The following is a 26,291-nucleotide window of genomic DNA, read 5'->3' as shown; positions in this document are numbered from 1 at the left end:
GCGAGATTAAGCGGTAGGTTTTGCCCTTTTCACATTTCCGGTTATAGCTCAGAAACTAATCGATCTACGATGAAGCCATTTTAAACGATCATAGCAGGCTTGTGAACGAGCAAGTCTATCGCATCTTCAACACTCTTAGCTTAAGCTTAATACGATCAATATCAAGATATAACCTGAAGTATACTAAATTTCATAGGTGCAAAACCTGCCGTTCAAACCCGCGAGACTGTACCTACAACTTGATATCAGGGAAGGAAGGAGCTCAACTTGTTACCGTCTTGCTATCTTCTCGAAACTCCAGCTGCAGAAGGTCGTGAATCGCGATGGCTCCACCGCCTGTGCCGCCTTGTCACCGTCTCGTCTACTGGGCGTTTTGGAGTCTAGCGGCCGGCTACGCCCTGATACAGGTCTCTGACTGCGTTCGCCGGTACCTGGCCGAACCTGTGAGCGGTCACCGCGATACGATGTATTTCAGTTATCTTCCGGCACCGGCTATTACACTCTGTAACCCGCTCATCGACGGGCTAAGTACTGACTGGCTGTTCGAAAGTTTCCAGAACCAGAAAATCTCAGACTTGTCGTGGGATGAGCACGGTAATGACACCATCCCGTTTCTACTGCGCTCGGCATTTGTAGACGCGGAGCGCGCACTGGAAGATTGCTGGCTGGTGGGGCGGCCGTGTACAGAGGTGGGTACTTGGACCCGACGACTTCATAGCGCCACAGGAGATTGTTTTACCTTCACCCCAAACGCCAGCGAACGCATCCCGGTTGGTGATGGTTATCAGGTCACTTTCCTGCTACCACGAAGTGTTTACAGCTCAATCAAGGAAACCATGCATGAACTACGTGGTGAGAAACTTATTCAAGTGAGCCTGGAGCGTGGATCTATGCGGATTTCCGTGCACATTCATCCGGCTAACGAGCCGTTCTCTCCGCTTCCCTGGATCCAGCCCCAAGAGCCGCTCTATGTCATACCGGGGGGACAAGCGGAGATTCGCGTCACCATGGAGGATATAGAACGTGTCAGCCAGCGTCATCTACCCTGTGAGTCACGGGCCGACTACAACAGCGTCCAATGTGCTCTGCTTTGCTACGCTGAAGCTGCCGTCGCCTCCACCGGACTCGACTGCCGTTCCACCGACTTACCGACCACAGCGCCGCTCTGCGACAACTTTGCGAACTACTCATTTGTCCAGAGGGCGTTCGTGACGGCGGCTGGCGCTCAGGCGGCAATGGAACCGTGCCGCCAGCGGTGCCCAAGACCCTGTCATCAGCGACGATATCTTGCCGTACCGAGCATCAGTCAAGGTCAGGATGAGACCCGTCTGAGGAAGTTTTCGGTACGGGTGTACTACGCTGGCGAGCCGGTGCACCTGTACCGAGAGCAGTGGGCCTACGGCGCCTCGGCGGTTATTGGAGAGGCGGGAGGAGTTTTGAGCCTTCTACTGGGAGTTTCGGTAGACTCCCTGCTTCAGGTTGTGCACAAGATGGGTTGCTACCTGTTCAGACGTGCCTTTGCTGCCGTTCACACGATCAGCCAGTAGAGCATTACTCGCTGATTCGATCCGTAGTTATCAGTCGTAGAAACGGTCTCGTGGAATGGAAATCCCTTGCGCAGGTAAAGCTGTCATTTCCCGTAACCACTCTACTCGAATAAATGTGAGGGAATGTAGCATGTCGTGACTACGATATACAATAGAAGCGTGCACCCATATCTAACGACATTCGTAATGTATCGTCAGCTGCAGGGTAAAGCCAATGTGGTGGCATATGGGTAACAACTGTATCTTTTAGCTATCGGTATAGGATGCCAGCGAAATAAATAAACGGAGCATAAGAATTCTGACTATAGCAGCAGACACTTCCAGTTCACAACACAAAATCAGACATCATTGCACTCGCCTCAATATATTGACGACTTTTGCATCACACACCATAGCAAGGCAAGATCAACGCAGTTAGAAACGGTGAGATCAGTTTGGGATAAAGGCTGAGAGCTTGGCTTGGTTATGGCCTTGAATGCCGACAATGACTAGCCACAGTCCGAGCAGTCACTAAACATAACTTCAGACGACACTTTGGGTGAACAGCGGTCAAGTTGAAGACATATTTTGCCTGCAGCGTGGAGTTCCCGACATTTCACGTTAATTTCAATAAATCATGCCGATGTGGCCAGGCACATAAAGAAGGACAAAGAGCGAGATTCAGCGTCCGGAGTTCGGTATTATCCAAAGATGCCGTTCATTTGGTGAATGCACAGCAACATTGTGCATGCACAACGCACTAAATTTACTGACAGGCATGGCAGTCAAAATTAATGCCAAATGTGATGTGACGCGGCATGCTCTAGGCTTTCATGCTGACTGATAGTAGAAAAACAAGAGAACGTAAGCATCTCGAATGACAATGCTCTCAGCACCTCCAGTGACACTCCGCTCAACTAACTGCTCAGACAGGGGAGCCGACACAAGTCTATACAGATCACAGCACTTACATATGGTTTCCATTACGCTCAGTGTTGAGACTGCAAGCACGATCATTCCAAAAATCCACAACCTATGCGTAGGTTCAGTTATTGTCTGTCTTTGAGTTTCCAGAAAACGGACATCTGCGTCTTGAATTAACAGCACTAACAGCGAATTTGACTAAGCGACTCAATATGACATCAGAACAAGTAATAACAGCTCGTCTTGCAAACAAGCCATCACAGACAGCAGGTGCGCTAAAATTAGCGCATCCAGAAAATCGACCACGCAAGGAGCACAGCTCGCTGCAAAAAGCGACACCTCAGGACTAGCAAGAGCAGTATTCATAATCGGTTAGCACACACAATATCAACACGTCACTTATCGAACTCAACTGCAATCACACTTACAAATGGCAGGTTATTGTTCACTAACAGTATTACACATGGCTTGTGTAAAACGACCCACACGCGTAGGACAATACAAACCGTATGAACAACCAACCACACACTTTTCACGTTCACACGGCTTAGTAAGCCGGTGACATTACCTGAGCGAACGGCGACTGGTCCCTACTTCCTAGAATATCCACGTACCAGTACAGCCTTTTCTCAATTCAACAATCTGTTCATAAGAGCAAGGAGACGACAGGAGATGCCAGGAGAAGACAGAAACTGCCAGGAGAAATCCAGGAGAAAACATTCTGCTGTCTTTACAATCAGATGCACACCATCTGCTCTGCGTGGACGCCGACGGTCCGTTGTCTCTTCAGCTGGAACACTAAGATAGCGTTCAAAACTGGCCACCAGCCTGCCGTCTTCACAATCTCCCAATATGCAAGTTACAACAGATAGCAACGGATGAGCGACGATCAAAATTTAGAACTGAACACCCGCTTGCCTTCGCCTCAATCTTTCCATATGTAGCTGATACAGATAACAGTTTATGGAGAAGTACTCTGGACACTCCTCTGGACTCAGGTCCGGCTCCGCAGGCAGTGGCGCCGGCGCCGGGGTAGAAACAACAGGGGCGGGAGCGGAGCCATTCACCAACACTGGCATGTGTAGAGGCGGGTCGGTGGAAGGGGAGGGGGTGGGGAGAGCGTTCGACGGTCCGGCCGCCGACCAACCGTTGGAGCTTACCTAGAGGGAACAGAAGGCACTGTCAGAGGTGACGATGCTCACGGCGAAATGAGACAACTGAGACATCCTTTGACGAGTAACGGCAGTCAAACGCATTGAAAGCAATGCGTGCTAAAGAAAGTAGCGGTCACATTTGCGCGAACCAATGAATGATCGATAGTCAATGACCAAATGTGACGGACGACTGTGTTATGCGACTTTGATGCACCACTGAAAATCAAATCACGTCTGGCAAATAACTGTACCATCGCCTCGATGGCGGGTCGGAGACTCACCCCCTGTCCATATTGCGTGTTGAGTGAGAGACTATTGATACGTTTGGAGATCGGCAGACACTCGCTGTCCATTTCGTCATCGTCACGCTCCCGCTTCTGGCCAACCCTGCGACGATAAATGAGTCAGCGGGTAGCACCAGGGCTGCACCAGGGCTACAGAGTCGAAGCAGGAGTCGAAGTACGGCGGAGTCGATGGTTCCGACTGGAATCAGAGTTGGAGTTGCTTTTGGAAGCTGAAGTCAGAGTCGAAGTTAACAAAAGTCCAATGACTCCACTGAATTGTCAGGTCTGCAGAGGTGGGGTCAGAGTCAGTCAGAGTCGTCAGTTCTGGCCAGTCAGACTCGCAGTTGATTCTTGGAAGCCAGAGTTAGAGCCAAAGTCACCAAAAATCCATCGACTCTACAACCCTGGACAACACAAACAAGAGGCATCAGCACACAATAAATGAGGGAAGAGGGCTTATCAATTCTGCTGAATTGGGATGAGCCTTCCCATTAGTGGTGTTGTCCATTGCTCCTGAGATGTGCGGTGGTAACACACACACTGGCCATTGAGTCATTGTAAAAATTATGCATGAATAAATCAGGGCAGCTCATTGAACTTTTCCCTTAAAAAATGAAGAAAATTATATATGCTTGGAATACAAGGGTTTTAGGCTGAATCCTCAATCAAAATATTATTTCCAGCCCTTTAAGAGCTTACCTTTCAAGGTTGAATCCATTTTCTTGATTATTCATGATATGGATGCAGAAATCAGATAAATCTGAAATACAGAAAGATTTAATGTTTGAAATAAATCCTTACCTATAGTTGATATGGTAAAACCCAACAAATGGTGAACCCAATCTTAAGGTGTTTGGCATTGCACCTTTTGTTGCTGTGACTAGCAAAAGTCAACAATAGGTATACCCTTTGAGTTAACCATGGCTTTGGTCTGGCTTTATTGAAAAAATGTCTTAAGTGACAAGCAGTGAAACACCATGCACATTGAAAAGCAAAGATACTAAAAGATCACTACAATAGGTTACAAACAAACCAAACCAGTCGGGCGCACTGTGGTATCTCCGATTCATTTATGGAGACGTTTCTATTATTGGAAACGTTTCCAATTTTGACTACTCTTCTGTTCCAAAAATGGAAACGCTCGTTCCATAAATAGAAACGCTAACATCTCTGTACATATTTTCTTGCTAAGGTTGGCTGGATTTGATGTATAACAACTGTTTCGCGTAAAACAAGCTCAGATACACCAAAAGCACTTGTCTTCTTGCATGGAAAGCTGTCGTATGCATTCAAATTCACGTCTTTAAAATGCTCCTGAATCGTATCCATTTATGGAGACTTAGTTTCCAAAAATGGAAACGCCGATGTTCCAAAAATAGAAACGCTGAAGTTCAAATGTGTGCAAACTTAGCTTAAATGTGTTTTTAAAATTCACATGCAACTAAAAATTTGATGTTTTGGGACTGGTTTAGCATCTCGGCTCTCGGCAGTTACCTTGGACGTCGGGTTCGATAATAATAGGGGAGAGTGGGGCAAAGCGGCCACCCTAACGCTTCTCACGGTGCCAACGCTTGATTTTTAAACTTGGAAAGATTCTTTCTATACCAATGTGATCCCTATTAAGTTGCCTTTTATTTCAACTGCGTTTTATTTCCAAAGGCGTTCACATATGAAAGATATTGACAAAACTTTAAACCTATGCATATTGGCCACTTTGCCCCATACCCTGGGGCAAAGCGGCCACCGGCGTTTTCTCAAGTCCCGATATGAGAAACAAAATAGTTGCCTCGTGTACGACTAGGGTATTTGATGGTGATAAGGTTAAGCGAGGATGGATGTTTACTTTATCATCTTCCACCTGTAGGTAAACAAAGAAAGGATTTTCATGAAAATAAACATTTAATTGCATTATTTGGTAACTCATGCAACTGAAAAGTGGCCAAGATAAATGCATGACGACACATTTGAAGATCAATAATGTTTTTTATCCAGATGGAAGCAACTTATGGCCAATTGGGGGGTGGCCACTTTGCCCCGGCCACTTTGCCCCGCGCATACCGTCCGAGACAAAAATATTCCAGCTTAGCTATTGGTGGGGTAAAAGACATTAAAATTGGTAGAATACATGTACGATAACCATGCAATGCACGGACAAGAACGCTTATAAAAATTCCAAACGGTTGTGGAATAACATAACATTTAAAAATTGTAAACATAGTTGGTAACCTGGCAAGAAATGCTTTTCCGTGTTTCACAGAACAATGGTGATGGGCCTGAAACCCCGGTCTGGCTCATTCGAACGACCGTGAAGAGAAGCATAATTGGAAACCATAAATTTGAACTGACGCCAGCTATGAAGGGCTAAAACGATGGGTGGCCGCTTTGCCCCGGGTGGCCGCTTTGCCCCACTCTCCCCTACATTACGCGCCGCAACTTAAGCACATTCAAAAGTCAACTAAAACTAAGATTTCCCAGAAACTACTGGACAGATGTGATCCAAAGTGGGCAATACATAAAGCGTAGATATCATTTCAATATATAAAATTGATATCAATGTTACACATGAGCCAGAATGAATAAATTCATTGTAAGAATACAACGGTATTTGGAGTGACGACGGTGCAGACCTTATTTCCATCCTGCTTTTTAAGTACTTGCACGGATATTTACGTTGATCCGAGCCTACGATCATATTCAGCACATTTGAAATATAAAATGCCCACTTAAGTCTCCAAATAGGGCTTTGCAACAACTTTTATGCGATTTAATCAAAGATTGACGATCACCAGGCCGCTGATACACTGGAAAATGCAGCGTGAAAATGAATGAAAAACTGAAGTTCCCGGTGATGTGGTTGTTCCAATCAATGGGCCAGTCTTTCAGTAGTCTGGTAAAAACGTTATTTTTTGTTCAAAACATTCATAAATGTTGTTATTTTCGATTAGAAAAACGTGTGAATTTTTTATCACGTCAACATGTTATAAGCATCGCCTCGTTCGTCAACTTTCGGGTTTCTGATCGGAAAGTCGGAGACCAGGAACATAAACTAGAATGCTGGCTGTCGATTGGTGGCATCCTGCACATGCCAAATTGCACCAATCAATGCCCAGTTTGCTTTAAAGGTAGCGAGCTACACAGCGTCTCCATTTATGGAACGGACCGTTTCTATTTTTGGAAACGGCGTATCCATTTTTGGAACATTGTTCCAAAAATGGAAACGTTTCCATAAATGGATCGGAAATACCAAGTGTGCCCGACTGAAACCCAAAATCATCAGTCTGTATAGGTAGCATTTTAGTGAAAGGAGAACGTGACTGAAAGAGGATTGACAAAGAAATTATAGGCCTGAGGCCAGTTCTACCAACAGAAAAATAGCCGCCTGCTGGAAATTTTTGGCTTAAGACCACTTCACATAGGTACGGAACATAAAAGATAAGGCCCTATCTGCTTACGTGCCCATCACGATTACGCTCAGTGTGTGAAGCAGTCTTCAGGCAAAAAATTCCAGTAGGCGGCTATTTTTCTGTTGGTAAAACTGGCCTCAGTTGACATTATTTGACAAGTTGACCTCAGAGAAGAGAAAAGTGACAGAGACTTGACTTTCCCCTCAAGTCAAGTGAGTCAAGTTCTTATATTACCTAAAGTTCAACAGGATGTGGTGGCTGCTTGGAATCTACTGAACAAGGTTGTGCTTGAGAACTCTTCCTGCTATATGTTTTAAATGAACCACTTGAAATTGAACCGTACAAAGAATATCCAGCAATCTTACCCATGCAACCCCATACACTATTTTCTGTTTATCATGTACGATCCAATACTCACGCAGCAAAGACGTTCTCGGTGCGTAGCCCTTAGCCTCATTCAAAAGTCACGTGACCTTTTGGATTATGTTGAAATAAACTTTGTTATTGTAGATATAAAAAATTCATCTTATAACACAAAAATTAATCGTAATTATCGTAACAAAAAATTATCAATAAGTTTTAACTGAGCAATTAGGTCAAAAGCATATTTAATTTTCAGCTTGCGCACATACCTCGTGATTTTAGGGTAGCAGTGGATTACAGTGAAGTCAGTAGCCGGGTACACAACGACACAAATCGGAGCGGGCCAGCCAAGGCCCTATATACCAGGTAGGGTCGTCCGGCGATTCTACCTTTTCGTGACGTCAGCTCGTGACGTCATTTGGAGTCAAGTCTCGAAGCCCCGTTCAATCCCCATGTAAATAAGCGATTTTCGAAGCACTGTAGAATGAAGTCTGCATAAGATATATCAAACCTAAGTATCTTACCTGAAAGAGCAGACAATTTTCTGCAAGTTATCTTTTACGTGTTTTTCGCTAAATCTTTTGCTTTTTTCACAAAAGCGTAAAATGTCCCCCCATGTCTCCGCAGCCTCCCTGCCGCCGGCCGCCGCGCGGTCGCGGTAGTGTAGTGGTTAGCGTGCCCGCGCAGTATTCCAAAGGTCCCGAGTTCGAATCTATGCGGTGCGGAACTTTAATTGCAATTCCAAGCTGAATATACGCACATCCATAATAAATTATTATTCGTATAGCTAAATTGTCACCAAGCTATCCATATAAATTGACTTCACCCAAAATATCGGCAACATTCTATCAAAATATAAATTCAAATATGGCGGCTTGGACTGCCGCGTGCGTTAGGCTCCGCCCATAGCTCCGCCCACATGCGTGACGTCATTCGTGTTAGTGGACACACGCGGAGATAGGGGACGACATGGGCCTGGGGCCAGCGAGGCCCGGTAGTGGGCTAACATGCGGTTCACACCACACTCCACATGCCTACCCAACGTCTCACTACACACGCCTGCGATAAATGGTTACCAGTAATTAAATGCCCTACTTCGATTTTTATGACGAATAAAAAGTCATTCAATCCAAAAAAGCCTATAATACTCACTTACAAACAATATTTCCTCAGCAGCTATGCGCCGATGTGAGCCTGCCTTTACCTGGCATCGGAGTGGGCCAGCTAAGCCACCTGCCGCGGAGATGGCCAGGCTGGCCCACTGCGAATTTCCACGGAGAAAAAAATATGCAGATGTCACGCTGATTTACTGACTCAGCACCTTTTCACTGAATTTGTCACCTACGGTGGGCTACCGGCCTCAAAATGAGAACCTGGGCGCATGCGCGTATATCGCATCTAGGACAATTTTATTGTCAAGAAGAGGGAGATAGGTAAGTATGGAACGTTTCTAAAGCTGTTTTTTGTATTTTGACGGCCTGTGGCTAAGGTAGGTGTTATGAATTTATGTTTTTAATGAATGTGCTGGTTCGTTTGCTTGCTGGCTGCTCTTACTTACCTACTTTCTTGCTCTTTCGTTTTGAATTTTTCCCTGCTAAATTTCTACCTGATAAGGCATTTATAAATATGCAATATATTTATATTGTCTCTAATTTCCATGTAATGCCAGTGCATGGAAATACTGGGTGCTTATATGCATTCAATAATATTGCTGCAATTCTGTATTACCTATTGAATGAAATGAAATAGGCTGTTTATTCTATTAAAAATACATATAGGTATTTGTGTGCAGGCTGTGGCGCCTGGCGCCGCGGTATTGGTAAAGCTGGCGTCTCTGTCGACGCTAGCCGGCGAATGTGTCAATTTAATTTATATTTTATACTGGGTATAATAAAACATAATCTAACCTGACCTAACCTTACCTACAAACTTACAACCTACCAACCTACATACCTACACCTTACCTACCTACCTGCCTTCCTATTGCTGACCGTGACGCCAGCGTAACCGATACCGCTGTGTCCAGCATCTTGCTCTGAAATCTGATTTAGATTAAGGAAACTGCATATCAATATAGGAAAATGATAAAGAAGAACTTTTGTAGATTGATTATGCTGTTCTTGTTCCATCTTTCTGAACTCGCCTGTGGTTTGTGGACTCTTAAAACGCAGTAGATGCGTCAGTGTATTTCCCTTTGTTGGACATCTGTTGCAGGTTAGTTTCTGGCTTGAAAAAGTATTAAATTGTGTGTTGTCTGTATTTATATTAATATGCATCAACAAGTATTTTTGTCTTCTTCTATTCCAGGCTGGAGAGTGGTGAAGAATAATCCTTCAACAGAAATGTCTGAAGATTGTTCATAACATTGTTTTCTTCTTTATTTTGATTTAAGACTCTTCAATTGACATAATTTCAGGAAATAGCATGTTCATTAAATGCATCAAGCCATGAGTTTGGGAAGTGAACTACTATAGAGTGATCAGTGAATGGATATGTTGGACTTTGTGCATAGTTGTGCGAAGTGGTGAAGTAACTTGGCTTGAATTTAGATTCATCCCTACTCTCCTAATTTCTAAAAAAAAAGTTCTTAAATTTTCTTCCTGATTGTACTGTGTTCACGTTGCAAGGATGGATTGCGAGTTGGTTGGATTAGTGGAAACATTTGCCTACAAAGTGTTGCATGTTGTTAAGCACTGCTGGCAATGCTTATGGTATGTGCTGTGTTGGACTTTGTGCATAGTTGTGCGAAGTGTTGAAGCAACTTTGCTTAAATTCAGATTCATCCCTAGTCTGCTAATTTTTCAAAAGGTTTAAGTTTCTTCAATTTTCTTCCTGTTTGTACTGTGTTCATGTTCCAAGGATGGGTTGTGAGCTGGTTGGATTAGTGGAAACATTTGCCTGCAGAGTGTTGCATGTTGTTTAACACTAGTATTATTTGCTAGCGGTGCCTATGGTTAATTGTTGCTTGTGCAATTTCAGAAAAAAATATATAGAACTTGATAAATTATATCTACATGTTTGGTGCATGTGTACATGTAAGGTGAGAACCAAGATGGAAAGGTCAGGACCCAACAGCTTACTTTTTAAGATATTCAATTAGAGCACATGGCAGTTGGAGTCACTCAGCTGAAAAGGGTTCATGAAAAACATTTGGACATGTATGCTTTCAAACCAAACTGGGGTCAGCAAAGAGCACCAGCCGACTGGCCAGGGTCAAGATCTAGCTGAGGTTGGGGGAGCAGCAACAAACTTCGCTGCTCAGATCAGGTGGTAGGTACTCTTCAATTCATTCCACGTGTTACACTGCTTAGAAATGGGGTATATTCAGAGGATAATTCTGCATTCTCCTTCATCCACCAGTAGCCAAAGGCCCGCAGTAGTCCAGGGACCTCAGTTTTCGACCCATGTTTGAGGTCCCAGCACAGCCATACGGACCCCAGTCCCTAGAAGTCACAGCCAAGCATGCTGAACGAAGATTAGAGATGCAGGTTGCCGTGTGTTAATGGTGCATTGTGAGTTTCCGTGTATAACGGGAGATTTGACGTTGTCGTGGCTTATACGACGTACATTTATTAGTAGAATTAATGAATTGTTCGCATCTGAACGCCAAAATTTGGCCTTATAGGTATTACAGACGGCAAAACAGTTACCTCGTTATGCATCTCTAATAGGAAAGTTGCCTGATGTGGTGTATTTAGTCTGAAGTTAGGTTTACAAATAGTAGGAAATACATACTAATGTTTTCGCTTTTTTCCTTATGATTTATCAAGTAAAAATGATATTTTAGAATATGATTTCATCTGTAAACACTCGTTTGCACAATATTGATGCGTATTTTGTTTGCATTTCACTTTTATTTTGAATAATATAGGAGGAACTGAACACAACTAAGTTTAGACTAGATTTCTTCCTACTGAAACGGGCCTCGCTGGCCCTCTAGAGGGCTTAGCTGGCCCGGTCAGGTTTATGCCGTTGTGAACCCGGCTAGTGAAATGTACAAGCGTTGGTTGCATTCGTTGCATGGAGAGTTCTATGGCCTTGGTTGCATTTGTATCAGTGTTGTGGCGGTATATTTAATACAATACAACACCATATACAGAGAAATATTGTACCAAGGTCCTATATACCTGCTCGTTAATACTGTGCATTACATTGTACAATCATGAGCCACGGTACATAGAAAACTTAGAAAAGCCTGTCCCGTAGCTCAGTTGGTAGAGCATTGGACTCCCGGTAGTGAGAGCCCGGGTTCGAGACGCTCCGGCGCTCGATATTTGAGACTCCTGACGGGGATGGTCTGCGGTTGGTGGGAGCAGCCGCAGCCAGTTGAAGTCAGTTGAGTGGGACAGGCCGTGTCCGGCTTTGAAGGGCACGTTAAACTTTGGCATCTAAATTCTCCCGTTACCCGGAATTGCGCGATCGGACGGTAGGGGTCGGGGTCTACGCAACAAGCTCTGCTTAGCGTGGGCTCCGGCTCTGTCAATCCGTCCATTCAAACATTCGAGCTAAATTTAATAAAAAAAAAAAAAAACTTCATGAGCAATTCACATACACAAATTTGAATTACATGAGTAGCCGCGTTTGCTTAGGGATTGCTGCAAGTGGCTGCAAGATTATCATTATAGCTTGAGCTCCGCCTGTTATGTTGCAGGAGATGCCAATTTACAAAATCATTCCCTCTAAACATACAAAGATTACGAGATCAAAACTATCATAAAATAAGTTCGCTAGAGCCTAGTCAAAAATGCTGTGTAAAGTAAACGTGACTTAGGTTATGTTGCACTTGGCTGGTTTCCACTACAAGCGTGCATATGGCATCTGGATAATCAGGGATAATTTTCCAGGATCACCAGGATCATTCAGTGTTTTAAGCTGACACCGTGTACAACAGACATGACTAGTACCTATGAGAGCCATTAGTTAATCAAAAACAATTAGAAAATAGGACTAATTGCATCAATAGTTCCTGCAAGTTTGCAAATTATTACTATTATTATTGCAAAGTATCAAATTATTACAGGTGATCCCAGATAATTAGCTCTAAACGCATGTTAACCTGCGCCGGGCCGGTGCTCTGGGATTCCGCACCGGGCCGGGGGGGGTCTGAACACCCCCCCTTCTAACTTGGCTCCTGGGCCACGTAGCGACACGCGGTAAGCGGCAATCGAAAGAACGTCCAAAATAAGGACGAAAACACTTCGGTCATTTTTTGGGTCAGGTCAAAGGTCAGGTCACCAGAGGTCACCAAAGGTCAAATGTCCACTATTTCAACATTTTGGAAACTGCCAACGGCTATCTCGGGAACCGATAGAGCTACAGCGCCGCGGAAAAGCGCATTCGATAGCCCTTTTACAGACCTTTCTGAGTAATGTTCTCAGATTTGACCTCAGGTCAACGGTTTAGCCTCCAGGGGGCAAAAACTCCAAAAATAGCTGTTTTTACGAAAAACGTTTTTTCGGCAATAACTTTTGACTCAAAAGAGTCATGACATTACTTTTGCCACCATCGTGTTCCTCTCGTCGAGACGCGTCGAATGAACTATAATTTGACGACCTTGAAAGGTCAACTTGAAAATTTGACCTCAGGTCAAGGCCATGACCTGACCGGAAAAGGTCATGTTGCATATCAGTCGATCCGCAACGTCGAGCCGAACACATCTAAGGCGTTTTCAGCGCTCTAGCACGTCTCTATCAGAAGTTATTAGCGAAAAACTGTTAGATTCTGTTCGTGACCTGAGAATTGAGATGACCTCGGGGACATAACGAGGGGTCACAGTTGCCATTTTCCGGTTCAGTGAGTCCATTTTACCTACATCTCGATGTTTGAGAGTGTCTAGAATAACGTTCGTGCAAAACAGACGCTTTTCAATTTTCTCCCATTGACTTATAATGGAGAGGTCGCAAAATTGACCTGACCTTAGGTCACCGATATCAAAATTCCGAGATATGCATTTTATAGATAATGTTGCTCTTATCAATCGCTGAAAGTTTCAAGGCAATCGATCAATCGGTGTAGCTATGACGAGCATTCTTATTTTTTCTGAGGTGAGGTCACTTGGCGTGACCTGGTGACCTGACCTAAGGTGACCTGGGTCTGAAATTTTCACAACATGTGCGGAAAAGATGCACGAACAGGTGTGCCAAAAATGGCGGCGATCCGCGCCGCCGTTTTGAGATATCTGCGAAAAACCGCAGGGGGGGGGTGTTCAAACACCCCCCCCCCCCGGCCCGGCGCGGGTTAAGAAAGGTGATAAGAAAGATTGAAATAATATTTTCATATTAATATGTATGCATTTTATGCCCCTACCTTGGCTCAAAAGAAGGCTAGGTCAATTGGTTCCCCATTTCCATTGGCAGAGTCTCAACAATTATGAAATGAACCTTGTGAAAATGAGCCTTGGTTTGTCAATTATATATCAACAGTTCTGGGCCTTGTTTATTGTGGAGTTGGACTGATGTGGCTTTGTCAGTATTTATTTCAACTCACCTGTTCACCTCACCTTATTTACTTTTGGACTGATCACCAATTTGCTTTCAGTGCAATCCCCAAGTAAGAAGCAAATCACATGATGTCCTTTGACCTCTTGGTTTCATATCTGATAATTATTCATGGCACAAACAAGTTTAAAGGCACCAATGCTTTGTTACCCTAGCTTGTGTATTTTGTTCATTTTTGACACTGTTGCAGTGCTTTGCACTGCAGACATGCTTTGCAAATGCAGTCATGACCTAACTTACTGAAAAGCTTCAAAGTAAAAGAGCATATCAAGGGTGTTTGTAAGTTTGGAATAGGTACCCATATTCTCTGTTGCAGACACTAATTGTTCATAAATGATGGATGATCCAGTTTCAATGGAGCCAGAGGATGACTCGGTCTCCATAAAGGCGCCAGATGGCATGCCCTCTCCTGAGGATGAGCTTGGCTCCTGTGTGTGCTGTGACGGTCCCGTTGACAGTGAGCTGGTCACTCTCTCCGATTTGGTACTGGAGAGCGAGGAACGTCCGGTTCTAGAAGTGCTACAGGTGAGGGTCGTTTGAATAATGTGTGGTGAGTTGAGATGAGGAGAGTCTTTCTTTGATTTGTTAGGTATGAGCTTGTGGCGGACACTGAAAATTCATCATTTGATGGAATCAAAAGACACAGAAAGTTACGAAAGTTAGGACGATAATACGGATTTTGAACTTAGAAGAAATGTGAAACCAATTATAAACGTCTTATGTGTTACTGGGTTTTACATTTCTTCTGAGTGCAAATGACTGCCGTGCACTTCTTTGATATTGTAACTTCTTCTTCTGCTTTTTGTTGATCGCATTGGTCCCCACAATTTTTTTCACTGACCCGCACATTTTCACGTATTTTTATTTACGTAATGTGTCGCTTGCGATTTGTTGCCCGCGATTTGTCGCTCACCCTATCATACCGCAACTCGATCACCTCATCAACGACACCCCCCTGGCTTAGCTCCTCATCATGTTTTCCCCGCAGGAGCTGCTGGCGTGCGCCGACATCCCACCAAGCTCCCGTCTCTGCCGTCACTGCCTAGCTCGGGTTCTGCGATACCACCAGCTTTGTGAGGCGCTCAGGCAGTTAGAGAGACAGATGCGGAGTACTTTTCTGGAAGTGACCGCCGCCAGAGGACTGGTAGGTGTGCCTGTATGCCTGCTGGCTACTAAATGGCATAGACTTTGTTGTGAAGTTCATTCTCACTAAAATAACATACATTACAGTTGCCAGCTAAGATTTAAATGTACGGTGCCACCGCTACCGTCACGTATTTGCCATGGCTGTTTGTTTGCAAATGTGCTGCTTATTATGTAGTGTGCATGATAAGGGATTGAATCACGATCGCTTTCGAAGGTCCGTGGGCCAATTTCGATTCGATTCAATTGGATTCCATTGTTTGACATTGGTAATCCATGTGCGTCTTCATATGAATTAACGACCACTCTCTTCTGTTTCAGCGCTCATCGAAGACGCCCGCTGAGTCATCACCAATGATTCTCCTGGACGCTCCGTCTTCCCCACCCTCTGCCCTCCCTTCCCCTCCTCTTCCCTCTCCTCCTGCCCCATCATGTCCTCCCATTTCAACATCCCCACCTCCTCCACTGTCATCATCTCGGGATGATAGAAGTCCTGAACGTGAGGAAAAACCTGATCTCGCTGGTGGCGATGTGGTATATGCGGAGACCGTTGTTAGTGAGTCTGTAAAGGAAGATCCGGCTGGGGCAGAGCTCAACATAAGCATCCAAGTACTGCAGCCGCCGCCACCGCCGGTCGAGTCAGCGCAGCCGGTAGGTTGGGGTGTGCGGGATGGAAATTGCAGCTTACTATGGACGTCAAACCCCTTGAGACCCCACTTTTTTGCGATAATTTTTAAATGCGTGAACTTTCGTTGACGATATTCTGGCAATGTGTGTTTCAAAGCCTGCCGAAACTTTTATTACTAAGGTATTTTGACGCCAAACGATTAAGAAAGGTACTTCTCATTCACTCGTAATGCTAAGGTCAATTCAGGCCCGGGCAGAGGCTTGCGTTCGGCCATACTCGATCCCCGCCACCAGCGCCATCTGCTCTTAATGTCATCTACCAGCGCCCGCTACAGCTACCAGCTACCGCCCACCATCAAGCCTGGACGGAGCGCGAGAAGCGAGTGACCGGTCGCCGGGCAAGAAGCGCCGGAGGGGTAGGGCGGAGCTTAGCGCTGACGTCATTACGTGGCTCCGCCCCATGAGCGCGTAGCCTCTACCCAAACAGGAGATTCGTTCCGTGAAATTTAACATTACGAGTGAATGAGAAGTACCTTTCATAATCGTTTGGCGTCAAAATACCTTAGTAATAAAAGTTTCGGCAGGTTCTGAAACACACATTGCCAGAATATCGTCAACGAGAGTTGAAGCATTTGAAAATTATCGCAAAAAAGTGGGGTCTCAAGGGGTTTGACGTCCATAGTAGTTAAGGACGAGTGTATGCTCGACTACTGTTAACGCCAGACGCCTTGAGACCCTAATTTTTCGCGATTATTTTGAAATGCGTGGAATAATTTCAACCATATTTAGGAAATAGCTGTTTCAAGACCTGCCGAAACTTTTTCTTCAAATACATTTTGTTGTCACTTAAATATTTGTGGCACTTGTCATTGACTCGTAATGTTAACTGTTTTCCCATCCTGGATAGAGGCTTTCATACGTCATATGACATTAGGCTCCGCCCACGACTGCGGCATTGACCCGTGCTCATCAGCGACCTCTGTACAAACGACATCCCTGCCATCTGTAAAGGACTATGAATTTCGCTGACCTTTCACGTGCTATGAATCAATTGCAGCAGACCGTCAAGTAAATGTTAGGCTCTTGTTGACTCTTGTAGGTATATGGGACCAAGAGGACCATCACTCCTCAATCTACTACTCACACATGCTTCGAAAAAACGTTAACGATTCGACCTAACAAATACGATTTTCGATGTAGGATATCTGTTGGGTGAAATACGAGCGAGCCTTATGATGTGAAGCAAACGCAATTAGCTAATTATTGCGTTGTTCGATGGTTGCATAACGATGTACAAATCAGGAGCTACTTGATGACATCCGACATCCCATTATCGCATTACCTGCAACGCCATAGGCTTTAAATACAGGTGAATATTTCCTAACCTTATGTCAGTTATATGCCATCTGCTCGTCATTTGCAGCTTATAAAAAAATAAAACAAATATCAGCGAACATTTCAGCATTGTACAAGCAATGCGCATTGACCATTTATGGCTCCTCAGTCATCATGTCGCTCTTTGGGCACTGTCAGACAAGACGTTACGCACAACTCCGCCGGCTCTCGGCACCGCTCGACCGTCCCCGCTCCCCGCCACAGCGCGAGTGACCGCGCGCCGGCCCGAAACCGCCGCAGGCCAAGACCACAGAGGCGGGGCTTAGCTGTGACGTCATAACGTATCACAGACTGACTGGTGATAGCCTCTACACGCCGGGTGAAAGTCTTGCTCGAAATTTAACATTACGAGTCAATGAGAAGTGCCTGAAATATTGAAATGGCGACAAAATATCTAAATTGTAAAAGTTTCGGCAGGTCTTGAAACGGCCATGTCCTGAGCTTTGTTGAAATTATTCCGTGCATTCAAAAATAATCGCGAAAAAATAGGGTCTCAAGAGGTCTGGCGTTAACAGTAGATCGCTTTGGTAAACCGTGTGCTGGTGCCGATCAATTACTAGCGTGAGAATTACGGAAGATCTAGCGTGACTTTGAATCTGTGGTATGTAAGCGTCTGCGCTCTCGGCTTTTATGTTCTCGCTCTGTTGAAGCATCCAGCCTATTCTGGCCGCGACTTCTTCTACGTCCTCGCTCGCTCTCTTACTCCTCCACGCCTCCACGTAGGCACATCTCGACCTCTCTGGGGCGCAAAATGACCTCGCAGTCGGCGCGCCCCTAACCCCCAACAAACGAACACCTCCTCTCGGCTCCGTCCCCATCTGACTATCGCTAACCTTTGTCCCACACTTTCCAGGTGGTACGCCCGACGGGCACCCGGCCTCCTCTACCCTGTCTGGAGCCGGGCTGTGGTCGCTCCTTCCCCAGCCGCTCTGTGCTGGAGGAACACGTTCACAGGTGGCACGGCCCACCTGGACCCCGGTGTCCAGAGTGTACACTCGTGTTTGACACGGAACAGGAGATGGAGAAACACGTGGCGGTGAGTCTGTGGTCGAGTGGTCGTTTTTTTCGCAATACATTAGATATATTAGGTCGTTCAATAAGTAACGAACAATCGGTCATAACTTCTTTATTTCTTTATTTAACACTTTCAAAATTTCACAGATTATAGATCAGACATTTCTGAATGCAGCCTATGCCTCAAACCAGCCGCCGCCCGCCTGCACACACTTCTCCCAGCGTTCCGGCCAACGCCGGAATTTCGCCCGGAAAAACGCGTTTTCCGTCTTTTTCACCCAGTTCTTGACAGCGCACATGACTTCAGCGTCGGGGACTTCACACATGACTTCAGCGCACATGACTTCAGCGTTAGCTAAGAAGATGATGATGAAGTGGGGAGGGGAGGAGTAGTGGCGTGGGGCTGGTGTGTTCCGCTTGGTGTTCACTGCTCAGTACGTTGCGAAATGACAATGAGAGACTTTTTATGTCACCGCTACCAGTTTTGCAGCAGAAGGACATGATACTCTATGTAGATGTTCTCTACTCTGACATACTGTGTTCCCGTGTTGAGTAATTTTCGGCCACTCAACGGTTTACGGCAGGCAGTTTTCATATGTCAAGTATCTCATGTTATAGGAATTATTCCTATTTTAGTTACGAGTTAGGACTTGGGAGTTGACTATTCCTATGTTTTTCTATGTTATTTATCGCTCCCGGTTCACTGAGATGCTAAATTAGCGCTAAACAGCTCCCCTTCTAACTCATCACAGTCTTTGATTGCAGGCGGTGCACAAGGCGGGCGCCGCGCAGTACAGTTGTGGCGAGTGTGATGAACACTTCCATCTGGAGTCGGAGCTAAAGCAACATCAAAGGAGCGAACATGAAAAGCAACGAATCATCAGGTGTCGCCACTGCCGCAAGACTTTCAGGTACGAGTTGCTTTCGTATTCGAACCGGGCGGACCAAGCAGTGCGTGCTTGTAGTTAGTAATAGCACTATGATCGGCTGTATGTTCATGTAAAGCGCCCTGAGCGGTACGCATGGTTTGTTATTTCGTCAACTGATTCGCCCTTTGTGTCACTTTGTCTGCCCACCCTCTTCTGTCTGCCATTGACGAAAACTTGCACCGTCTACCGTCCGCCGTCCGCTCACATATTCTATTTCCTTCATAAACTATATCATTTTCCGTCCTCTCTTCACCGTTTTTTTATCACATGTCCACCGTCTGTGTCGGTATTCACTATTCCGTCTACATCAGTGTCCCCCACTTTCAATATCCGCTGTTTTTCCCACCATAGACCGATCACAAATGTCTATAAGAATCTCAATCGTCATTTGCTGTATGTGCCGTTACTGATGCCGCCCCCGTTGAATTTCCATGCCGCCCACACCGCCATCTAAGGTATAATTCCATCACCTTTTCAGGTCTCGTAATGCGTACCTGGAGCACCAGACCAAACACAACGGTCAGAATATGATCGACTGTCCTGTATGCAGTGAAAAGTTCCGAACCAGAGCCTGCCTCAACCAACACAGACTGGTGAGTGTGGTCTGACTCGCGCTGGGGTGCTGCATTACCAGTAGAAACTGCTAATATGGGGAAACAGGTAGACTGAAAATAGGTAGGTAGACTGAAAAGGCTAATAAAATTAGGCTCAAGGAATTAGGATAGCAACAAGTTATCTTTTGTTACGTTTTCGTTCGGTTGACAAGTTTGAATTTCTATATGACACCACTTTGATAGTGGTGAGACATTTCGTCGGTTATGCACTTGGCTATGTCTCGTTAACCCGGCAGGCGGTGGGCCTACCAGCCACCTTCCGCGCGGTGGGGGGGGGGGCACTTTTTTGCCCCCCCCCCCGTATCTCCGAAACTACTGGACGGATCCGGAAAATTCAAACGGCGTTCGATAGCCCTGTCAAATTTGTCGAAAGAAACCAAATTTCATTGACCTCGGGGTCACCGATGACGTCACAGGTCAGGTCAAAGATAAAATGTTTCACCGTTCACGGTGCTTCTAGGGAAAGCGCTATAACACCGAGTAAAACGCATTTTGTCGAAAATCAGCGATAAGGCGCCAGTTGTCTAGTACATATGTTGCTATTAGAGGTCACTGGTCATACCAGGTCAGGTCACAGGTCAGGTCACCAAAGGTCACCAAGGGTCACCACATGAGCCCAACTTTACTAAGGTTATGCGATGCATGTTTTATGGCCAGTTTTTCATTTCCAACTCAATGGTGTTGGTTATAAAACCATCAGGTACGGTTTAGGTCACTTTCTGGTGGAGGTCAGGTCAAGGTCAGGTCAAAAAAGGTCAAATTTCAAAGTTGATATTTTTGGATAAAATGGGTATCGATTCGATGCAGCTCGTCACGGGGAGTCTAATGGTGGTCTTTGTTTTGCGCTACGAGGTCTAGAATGGCTAAAAATTGAATTTGAAAATTTGACGTCATCAATTTTGAACAGTTTTTTCGCTATAACTTGGCCAAAAAAAGAGGTATCGATCTCAAATTTGGTATGTAGATAGAAGGCGGTAGGGGCTATCACATATATTCCGGTTTTTTCGAAATTCAAAAAACTTTTTGGATTTTTTGGCTATTATATTCAAAAAAATCTATTTTTTGATTTTTGGGGGTCAAAATCCAAAAAATTCGAAAAACCGAAATAGCAGTTTTGTAGCTCTTTTAATTCCACACCTTTTATGTCAAAAACATTTTTCTGTATCTCTAAAGCTGTAGGCCTGACAGCTCTTCCCGCGAAACCTTTTTTTGGGTCGAAAATGGCAAAAATGACGTCACTCTGACGTCATTAGCGGCCAACCTATCGCAGCCTTTGGAAAAATTTTTGGTCACCATGTGCGCTAGCTGCTCCCGGGAGGGTACTGAAAGTTTGGTGACGATCGGCGCAGCGGTTCTCGAGATATATCGAAAAAACTAAAGGGGGGGCAAAAAATTGCCCCCCCCCACCGCCTGGAAGGTTAAGTGTTCCAGGCATCGGCCTCAGCACATTACCTTTATCAGCCTGTACATTTAGGTCAGACACATGCTGATATCTCTCCGTCCTCTGGGACCAGATAAACATTGATGTCTTCCTGCTCCTCTGCAATCAGGTACACCGAAAGCACGGCAGGGTCCACTCCTGTGACCAGTGTGATGGGAAGTTTGCCACTGTGGGACGACTGAGGACGCATGAGATGCGGGAGCACGGTGTGGAACAGCCCTGGAGGTGCGTATTGGCTCAGTATTTACACCTTGATAAGACCTGGGGACGATACAGTTTATAGCTAGGACCATGATGGTGTAGAGAAGCCCTGGAGGTGCGTACTACGGCTCCCCCTACCCCGACTGAACCTTGAATGCATTATAGTATTTTTTATCGGAGAGGTCGATCATCTGTATGGGTCGTAATACATAATACCTACATTTCGGTCACCTTGATGGATTCACCAGGCTGGCTGTGTGCTCTCACGTACCAGAGCGGAAACTCGCACTTGACTTGTGTATGCGTGTTGTCCTGTTGTCCCTTGCCACATAATAACCCTGGAGATACCAAAGCCCGAAAATAATATTAACCGAAACCTATTAGCTGAAAGCTGGTCCCCTGCGGCCGCGGTGGCGGACCAGCTTAATCATGACCTTCTTTGCCTAACTTTTGATCTTTAGCTGACCCCCTAGCACTGCCCCTTGTCCCGTATTCTTATTCCTTTCCCCATAAGCTTATCCCAAACATTCACTTTCAATATTTTCCCGCCAGATGTGAGGCAGAGGGCTGTACCAAATCGTTCAAGTCGAGCGCGGCTCTGGAGGTTCACTCGGTCCAACACACGGGAGAGCGGCCGTTCAGCTGCCAGCAGTGTGGCAAGCGGTTCGTCACCAAGCACAGGCTGAAGGCGCACTTCAGGTCGGTTTCGATGAGAGTGGCAGCGCAAAACTGCACTAACTGCATTGTGTGATGGTTTATTAATGGGCGACTTGTAGTCGTTTTTAGCCAATGTGGCCTATGTTGCATAATATTGGCGATTACACATAGAGCGGTTAGACAAAGTCGCTTAGAGCAACAAGTTAGCCAGTAAACCGCAGCTCTTGACGGTGCGCAAAGTTCCACGCTTCACTTCGTTTTGTAAAGCGGAAACAGGACCCATCTGTTTAAATATGTTGCCAGTACACTAGCCGGTGTCTCAGCTAAGATTTCTGCTAAGCTTGTGTTCCTATAAAACATGTTCCATCTGTGAAGTTGATCGCCACCTACCGCGACCTGTCGTCCAGCGTCTAACGCTGCTGTGTTATTGCGTTACAGAATTCACACGGGAGAGCGTCCGTACCAGTGCGCCCAGTGTGGCCGACAGTTTCGGTACAAGTCCAACCTGCTACAGCACAACATTGCACACCAACAGACGGTGAGGGTGATAGAGGAAGGAAGGAGAGAAAGGGAAAGAAAATAAAGATCAATGGATGGGAAGGGAGAGTGAGCGAGAGAAGAGGTAGAGGGAAAGAGGGAGAAAGGGATGGAGGAGAGAAACGGGGAAAGGGGAAAAAGGGAGATGATTAGAGAGAGGAAGATGAGAGATGGATGGAGCGAAGAGAGGATATTAAGGGAAGGGAAAAATTAAGAACGGGTGGTGGGTGAAATATGCTGGGTGCAAGGAGAGAAGGAATTATGATGCATGCAGAACGTAAGGAGCTGACTATCGAGATCGACTCCTGACTATCATTGACTATCGATCTGACAATCGACTAAAGTGTGTATCGATTCCCAAGCTCTTCCTTCCCCAGGAGCGGAACCACCGCTGCCCCGACTGTGGCCGCACATTCCGTAAACCCGGACAACTAGAGACCCACCGCAGCAGCTGCCAGTCCAACTCTGATGCACCGCCCGCCGCCCCGGCTACTACTGCGTCCACCCGACGGACTCCACTCACCAAACAGTACAAGTGTTCGATATGTTATCGAGCGTTCCTGCGACTGGACAACCTCAGGTGAGATTCTGGGATGGGCACGTCAATGGGAGGCTGGTTTTGTCATGTGTGATCACAAGAATAGCGATTGGCTTGACTGCAGAGCGAACGTTTCAGGAAATGTGAATCATAAACTTCGATTCCATGTTTGATTTTTTCCTTTTTATCTCAACATGGTCCGCTCATTTCATTGCGCTTTTTATGAAACAGTCAATCTGCATGTAGGTATTCTTTCACTCATCATAATATGTTTCCTAGTATCCAATAATGAATTCACATTTTATTCGTGGGCTTTTCTATAACAAAACATTTTCAACAACATACGACCAGCCTAAACTTACTATAGCCTAAACTTACTATAAGTGCAGGATCCGAGCGAAGGCGACCGTAGACTTGCACTGAATACCTACGTCTTTACCCTCAGGACTCACATGTTCATCCACTCAGAGAAGAAGCCCTTCGAGTGTCGCGTCTGTGGTCTGGGCTTTGTGCGTCGGTCGCAGCTACGTGCGCACATGCAGGCACTGGGCCATGGCGAGGGGGTATCCGACTACATCATCAATGAGGTGAGGAACGGGATTGGGGAGAAACTGACAGCGCCCTAAAGCCCCAATAAACAACAACAAAAACTTATTACTGTGGGATATATGTGCACTTTGACGCCGGTTGATGGGATTAGTGGCTACGTCTTTGGTTCTGAACGGTGTAGGCATGTACCATTCAAGTAACCAATAAGGCACCCGCTTGTCGTTAATGCGACCTGTCTGTCTCATCATGTTACGTTTTACGAGAGACGAATTGTGGTCTGATTTCTTTCGTTCGTTACAATGATTATGTTGTAACGGTCGAGTCATGTGTAAGTGTGTTAGGATGTTTATGATGACCTACTGAACCATTTGTCTCGCTTTCAGGCCGTGTTTGTGATGAACGAGGCTCAGGAGGCTTCAGAGCAGCGATCGGTGCGACTCATATCAGCACGACCCACTCAGGTGAGACACTGTGACGCACGCCACTAAGCTGACCCGTCCCTCTGGCTCAACTCAGTTGATTTAGTCTGGCGCCCTGAGTTCTGATGGAGTCAGATGAGTTTGCCTGTCCTGGCCAACTCATGATTTGCTCGGTCATGAGACCCACGACACTGGGATAACCTCTAGCTAAGATGGATAAGTTGATCCGTCTCGAGCCGACTGAGGATATATGTAAGGCGGTGCTGGCTCTTTCACAGTCTGTTCAGTGGTATTTTTACCGTAGCGTCCTCTGTTGTCTAACGTGATCGTATTGTCATATGATCTCAGGCAGCTTTTGCCAAATTGTCAGGGAACTCAGATTTGTTTTTCAATAGAAAAACACAATTCTAAAGAATAGTGTTTTAACTATTGACAACAAACCTTCGGTTATTCCGTATAGCAATGTTTGCATTATGTTGCACTATGTTAGCAGTGTTTTCTAATTTGCATAGCTGCATGTTTCAAGTAAATGGCGAAGTACTTGTATGAACAGCATTATGACATATATATGTTTTCAAATATAACCTTATGTTCAATGATTGCGAAATGCAAAAGGTTCCAAAATTAATTACAAAATGAATATATTTCGGACACTGTCCTTCTTCAGTTCAGAATTCAAATTAAATCATTTAGTCACAACAGCGCCAGAATATGTCGATAACAGCTAAGTTAGGAAGTCTCACATTGGTAAATTCTCGCGCAAAATAGACAACCATCTTACAGTTGAAATGTTCACAAGGTACCCTTTCATATAAATATATTTTATAAAGATATTAATTTTGGAACCTTTTGCATTTCGCAATCATTGAACATAAGGTTATATTTGAAAACATATATAGCTGCATGTTTTTTTTGTTACATGCTTCGCTGTTTGTTCTTTCTGTTACATGCTTTCTTTCGCTGTTACATGCTTACTTTCCACAGATGGTGAATGTCGTACAGCCCAACGGATCTCAACTAGCCACTACCGACCCCAACCTGACTCGCATCTTCGTGAAAACCATCACACCCAACACAGTAACAGGACGTCCCGTGGGACTGGTCCGTGACGACCAACAAATACTCTTCAAAACTGCCTCCCCTCAGTCTGAAGACGTGGACTCGCCCCGCGCTGTAACCACCGAGCAGATTGTCTTCAGGGACTCCCCTCAGCGTTATTTGGACTCGCCCAGAATTGTGCAGTTGGATGATGAACAGATTATATTCAAGCCAGAGTCTCCTCGAGTTGAGCTGGGTGCGTCGGAGTCATGCTCTCAGGATAGCTAAAGCTTCAGTAAATGAATAAGGTATGTGTGTGGGAAAGGATGCCAAAACTTTGCCTGTGATTGATCTCTCAGTGTGAGAATAATAAGGCTGTCTTAAGTTATTTTTGTAAGCAGGATTCATTTTGTTTGTGATTGTTTTATCAAGCGGCCTGATAGGAAGCTGATATTCGTGATATACAGATATTAATGGAAGACGCAAAGAACTTCATGCGTGTATTCCTGCCTTTAGTCACCTGTGATCACTCTTCTGTGAACCGATGTGCTCAATATATATTCTGCCTGACCCTGACGCCCACAATTTATTCAGCTTGATTTCGCTTGCAGAAATACTGACGTAGCTTATTTGTAAGGCGGGGTAAATGAGCCCCGGTATGAGCCTCTACAATTCAGTCGACAGCTGCTTAAATTCCTTAAATTTGTGCTTGGCATAAAGTCCCTCAAATTGCTCCACTCTCGCGCCCCTTAATACGGTAGCATACTCGCATCCGCATCCGATGCACCCGACTGATTCATGTCACCTACATTTGTCCTAAAATTCCTTTCTCCTTTTTCAGCTCCTGCATCCCAAGAGCCATGCACAAGCATGTGTGGAAGGTTTATATTGGATAAACTTCGCTAGTTCCCGATGTAAGTATTTGAGTGACGAGTGAGGTGGTTGAGCTGTTTTTTTTTTTTTAGCTGATAATTTACGAATGGCCCCAGATCTTCCTGCCTTCTGAAACGGTGAACCGAGCAAAAGCCGCCGCCGCC

At 45.3% G+C, this 26,291-nt stretch overlaps 2 protein-coding genes across 5 annotated transcripts; one reads left to right on the top strand and one right to left on the bottom strand.

Annotated features, from left to right (window-relative positions):
- Positions 1–1,892: 1,892 nt before the first annotated feature.
- On the bottom strand, positions 1,893–7,782 carry LOC122366683. Of its 3 annotated transcripts, none has more exons than XR_006253927.1 (4): positions 7,711–7,782; positions 4,588–4,648; positions 3,886–3,991; positions 1,893–3,610 (listed from the first exon to the last, which is right to left on the bottom strand). XR_006253927.1 is itself a non-coding variant. In XM_043339198.1 (4 exons), the coding sequence occupies exons 1-4, from the start codon at positions 7,659–7,661 to the stop codon at positions 3,347–3,349; spliced, it is 435 nt and encodes a 144-aa protein (XP_043195133.1). In that variant the 5' UTR covers positions 7,662–7,676; the 3' UTR covers positions 1,893–3,346. The 3 variants fall into 3 exon arrangements, 1 of the variants encoding a protein (XP_043195133.1); XR_006253928.1 differs by lacking the exon at positions 7,711–7,782 and adding an exon at positions 7,527–7,687; XM_043339198.1 differs by lacking the exon at positions 7,711–7,782 and adding an exon at positions 7,658–7,676.
- Positions 7,783–11,673: 3,891 nt separating this feature from the next.
- LOC122366682 (zinc finger protein 135-like) lies at positions 11,674–26,174 on the top strand. Of its 2 annotated transcripts, XM_043339196.1 has the most exons (15): positions 11,686–11,722; positions 14,469–14,677; positions 15,141–15,296; positions 15,617–15,946; positions 18,171–18,353; positions 19,097–19,242; positions 19,739–19,853; positions 21,425–21,540; positions 22,069–22,215; positions 22,612–22,711; positions 23,088–23,290; positions 23,694–23,835; positions 24,181–24,258; positions 25,201–25,562; positions 26,096–26,174. In XM_043339196.1, the coding sequence occupies exons 2-14, from the start codon at positions 14,486–14,488 to the stop codon at positions 25,540–25,542; spliced, it is 2,250 nt and encodes a 749-aa protein (XP_043195131.1). In that variant the 5' UTR covers positions 11,686–11,722; positions 14,469–14,485; the 3' UTR covers positions 25,543–25,562; positions 26,096–26,174. The 2 variants fall into 2 exon arrangements, with proteins under 2 accessions (XP_043195132.1, XP_043195131.1); XM_043339197.1 differs by lacking the exon at positions 26,096–26,174 and having other exon boundaries at positions 11,674–11,722; positions 25,201–25,830.
- The last annotated feature ends 117 nt before the right edge of the window (positions 26,175–26,291 follow it).

This window comes from Amphibalanus amphitrite, unplaced genomic scaffold (assembly GCF_019059575.1).
Source record: "Amphibalanus amphitrite isolate SeventyFive unplaced genomic scaffold, NRLGWU_Aamphi_draft 000823F_arrow, whole genome shotgun sequence".
Taxonomy (NCBI): Eukaryota; Metazoa; Arthropoda; class Thecostraca; order Balanomorpha; family Balanidae; genus Amphibalanus; species Amphibalanus amphitrite.
Note: the sequence above shows the minus strand (reverse complement) of the source record. Positions and strands in the feature narration are given on the sequence as shown.